This window comes from Anneissia japonica, unplaced genomic scaffold (genome assembly GCF_011630105.1).
Source record: "Anneissia japonica isolate Jap-2015-1 unplaced genomic scaffold, ASM1163010v1 scaffold1106_len10739_cov243, whole genome shotgun sequence".
NCBI lineage: Eukaryota > Metazoa > Echinodermata > Crinoidea > Comatulida > Comatulidae > Anneissia > Anneissia japonica.
The window spans coordinates 1-4,270 of NW_022698152.1; the positions used below are offsets into that span (position 1 = coordinate 1).

The following is a 4,270-nucleotide window of genomic DNA, read 5'->3' on the forward strand; positions in this document are numbered from 1 at the left end:
ATGCATGTAAAGCAGACATATAAAAATATTGAAGATTCAATCAATCGACAATTTGAAAAATATAAAAATTTCAAGGGATTAAGTGAAAAAGACAAAATACAAACAATTCAACCATCAAATATACAATAACAATTACAAATTAGACTTACTGTGTCTGTAAAACAGAGCATAGGGGTTTTCCTCATTGCTATAATGAGAAGTGATGTTGAAATTCAAAATAAAAATAATAAGATTTAAATTGTCTAGCATAAAATAACACACGAAAAATAAAAATGAAATCCTACAGAAAATAATTAAGTTAAACACACGAACAGCAACTCGACGTCGGGCAAATATGACTGTTATTAATCAAAATATGTAGAATGATTTGATATTTACATCGTTGATATGTTCTTTGCTTGGACAATGTTTGAAGAAGATTAGGGCACAGAAAGTCACCAAAGTGCCAGTCAGGAAAACTGCAAAAAAAAAATAGGAAAACGGGATTGAAGAAGAAAAATTAATTACTCCGGATCGTCACCAAAATTAAATAATCTCTTTAATGGACCATGAAAAACTATTCTGGAAAGTTTCATTTAGATCCATTTATAAATGGGACATTAGCACTTTAAGTGATCCTCAAAATCACACCCTATCGTCACCAACACAAAATAATTTCTTGTAACTTGGTTAAACTTTATCGAAAGTTTCATTCAGATCTGTTGATCGTTTTTGAAAGATCTGGTGTAGAGTGTTGCCCTCAGATCTTTAATTGGTCCTCGCATCCCCACCCCACTACTAGATCGACACTAAATATTAGGAGCACATCCTTGATATGTGGTCTATGGTTCGACAAAGTATGTGGTCTATGGTTCGACAAAGTATGAAAAGATCTAAGCATGGAAAGTGACCAAAGTTCCAGGTGGAAAAACTCAGTTCAAAAAGATAGGAAAAACGATATTGAAGGGGGAAAAAATGGCTTTTCCAGCTACTGCTGGGGAAAGCCATTCTCCACCCCCCCCCCTCCCTCCAAAAAAAAAAAACAAAAAACAAAAAACGAATTAAAACAATAGTGTGTGATTCAGTCTGTGCTCATTCGATTTTAGTCTCCAAAAAAAAAAAACAAAAAACAAAAAACGAATTAAAACAATAGTGTGTGATTCAGTCTGTGCTCATTCGATTTTAGTTTTTTACGATAACCGCTGATTGTAGGTGGCAGTCTTAGTGGATCGTTCTTATAAGTGATTTTTTTCACGCCTTGTTGTCGCAGTGTGCCCCGGATAATTTATTGCTTCCAAGATTCTAGATTTCAAATTATAAGGAGCAGATTTAGAGAGGAAGAAAAAACAACAGGCTTTGCACAACTTAAATCGCTCGTTGGCGGCGCTGTCCAGACGGAGCAAAAACTAAAACAAGGCACTTGTGGCAAGTCTTATTGGTCCATTGTTGTTGTCGGGAAAGTGAGGTAAAGTTCTGTTAGTTTTTCACCTGTTGCTGAAGTTTCCTGGCGTTGAGATTCAGTATATCATTTGTTTGTAAACCCAGGTATTAAAAATATATTCAATATCACGTTTTCTTATGTCTTAATATGTCAAAGCACAGTTCTGTTGTTAGCCCTTGGCCTCGGTTGGCCTCAACTCGACGTGCTTGGTGGTAGGTGGTGGCATTAACTTCTCCCCAAAGGTAACGACCAATCGTAGCAAAGAACTTTGTACATCAGATCAGTATTATAATAGTACAGTATTGATTGCATAGAAAGTTTTTATTGATTCATAAATCATTCACATGAACTTGTTCCATAGATTTGAGAATCATTGTTTTCAAAAGGTTATGTTTTGTCTGATTTCATTGAAACTATGATGGATTTACTATTGTTTTCTGAGGCAAAGTTCAAGGTCTAGTCCATTATTATTCACACAAAGCATATCCATTTGTATCTTTAAACTGTGTCAGTCTTAAAAACCATATGAAATATAATTGTACAGGTGCTATATGTGCAATTTGTTTGTGCAGTTTGCTACCTGATTATTGTTGGTACAAACATCCAGTTTCATTTAATTTTTTTATACATAACAATACACTATATAAAATATAGAATTTAAAATATGAAAATGCTGGCCAGAGGGAGCCTATGTAACATTCATTACAATAACTCAAAAAAAGTCAGCATTAACACCGCCTACGCCCCCCGCCCTCCCCCCCCCCTGTCTCTTATACACATCTAGATGTGTATAAGAGACAGCTGTAGATCTATGCTACTGGTTTATCGTTCTTCTCTTAGAGCATTATGCAAAATAAGCTCTATCAGGAAACACTTGGATCAATGTTCAGCAAAACTTATTCGTGCCCCTGTGTAACCTCACGTTTAGACAATTGTAATAGTCGCTTGTTTAGTCTTCTAAAATGTGAAATTAGCAAGCTCCAACGTATAGGCCTACAGAACACGGATGCAAGACTTGTTTCAAAAACCAAATGCCATAGTAATTCCACTTATTCATTACTCATTCACTCGATTAGCTGCCTGTTTATCAATGAATCGTTTTCAAAATTGTAAAAATTATATTACGTCCACATAACAACACACTTCATTTCATCATTGTTTCAACACTCCACCAAGCGAACATTACTCTCTAGCATTAAAGGGGCTTCTTCACACCCCTAAAACATAGTCGTGGAAATTGTGCTTTTTCAGACTTGCTTCTCCAACCAATTGGAATAATAAAACAGGTAGTTTTTATCAATACATTTAAGTCACTTCTTAAAAAGTAAAGAGCAATAGACCAATATTTTACTGATCAATTTTTTTGATTAATTGATGGGCCCTGAAACTCCTGAATAGTGTGATGGTATCTGGAATAGGTGGAGAATGGGGGTGGAAGATACAACTTTTTGCATTACGTGATCCTTGTTAAAACTTGTTACATTAAGTGATCCTTGTTACATTAATTGAACTTTGTTACAACTTTTTACGTTAAGCGATCCTTGTTACAGCTTGTTACGTTAAGTGATCCTTGTTATAACTTGTTACGTTAAGTGATCCTTGCTACAACTTGTTATATTAAACAAAATGTTGTAGTGTGAATTAGGGATAAGATAGACTCAAACCTTTGTGTTTTTTTTTTTGTTTTTTTGTTTGTTTGATATAGTTACTATGGGATGGTGAAGTAGTGTTTGGATGTATGGAAACATAATGGTGAACAAAATGCCTAAACAAGTCACACTATTTGCATCATTATTGATGATGAATATTTTGCAGTTAGTGAGTGGAAACTTAGTAAGAATCAACGATGGTGTATCAGTTTCTATTGGTCGAACTGTAAAATTGGATAAGACAATGCTTGCATTTACAAGGACTAACATGATGGACACCTGTAAAGTTGAAGTAGTTAACAATGAGCCAATCACTCAAAGAGTTGGCCAATTTCAACCACAGGTAAGCAGGAATTTTGCTTTTAACTACTACTAACTTTCTACTACTATGGTTGACAATTCATTATATTTTCTCATAATTATGTTTTTTATCTAAAAAACTATTTTTTTAACAACAGGTGTTTGATTGTGATTACTTTCCTGGTTCATTGCGCTACACTCACTCAGGATCTCCATTCCTTTCTGAGGACCAAGTCAAGTTTCGTGTGTACCATCTTACAACAACATCAACATTTCAAGAAACATTTGTGGTGAATATCACAATAAGAAATGATTCTTATCAAATCTTTCAACCTAAAAGTCATTTAACAGTATCAAATTTTAATGGCTTTTCCAATTTAATTGACTCAAGTGTAATAGCTTTCAATTATTCCAAGTCGGTTGGGGCATTTTGTATGATAAATATTCAAACTATGACAAGTCAATTACCTGCTTTTGGACAATTGGTCAGCCAGCAGTCGGGAAATACAAGAAGAATTCGAACATTGAGCGTTCCATGTGATGATTTATACACATCTAGATGTGTATAAGAGACAGGTTATGTTTTGTCTGATTTCATTGAAACTATGATGGATTTACTATTGTTTTCTGAGGCAAAGTTCAAGGTCTAGTCCATTATTATTCACACAAAGCATATCCATTTGTATCTTTAAACTGTGTCAGTCTTAAAAACCATATGAAATATAATTGTACAGGTGCTATATGTGCAATTTGTTTGTGCAGTTTGCTACCCGATTATTGTTGGTACAAACATCCAGTTTCATTTAATTTTTTTATACATAACAATACACTATATAAAATATAGAATTTAAAATATGAAAATGCTGGCCAGAGGGAGCCTATGTAACATTCATTACAATAA

The 4,270-nt window shown here is 34.1% G+C and overlaps 2 protein-coding genes across 2 annotated transcripts in view; both read left to right on the plus strand.

Annotated features, from left to right (window-relative positions):
* Positions 1–1,372: 1,372 nt before the first annotated feature.
* Positions 1,373–3,938, plus strand: LOC117102415 (FRAS1-related extracellular matrix protein 1-like). Its single transcript, XM_033242668.1, has 3 exons — positions 1,373–1,444; positions 3,126–3,412; positions 3,528–3,938. Exons 2-3 carry the CDS (start codon positions 3,155–3,157, stop codon positions 3,936–3,938), a joined length of 669 nt encoding a protein of 222 aa, XP_033098559.1. The 5' UTR covers positions 1,373–1,444; positions 3,126–3,154.
* Positions 3,939–4,084: 146 nt separating this feature from the next.
* The window catches only part of LOC117102416 (FRAS1-related extracellular matrix protein 1-like), a gene marked incomplete at its 3' end in the record, with an annotated part of 6,150 nt that continues 5,964 nt past the window's right edge, over positions 4,085–4,270 (plus strand). Inside the window, exon 1 of the mRNA XM_033242669.1 lies at positions 4,085–4,152. Coding sequence (XP_033098560.1) covers positions 4,085–4,152 — 68 coding nt within the window. The remainder of the gene's footprint in view (positions 4,153–4,270) is intronic.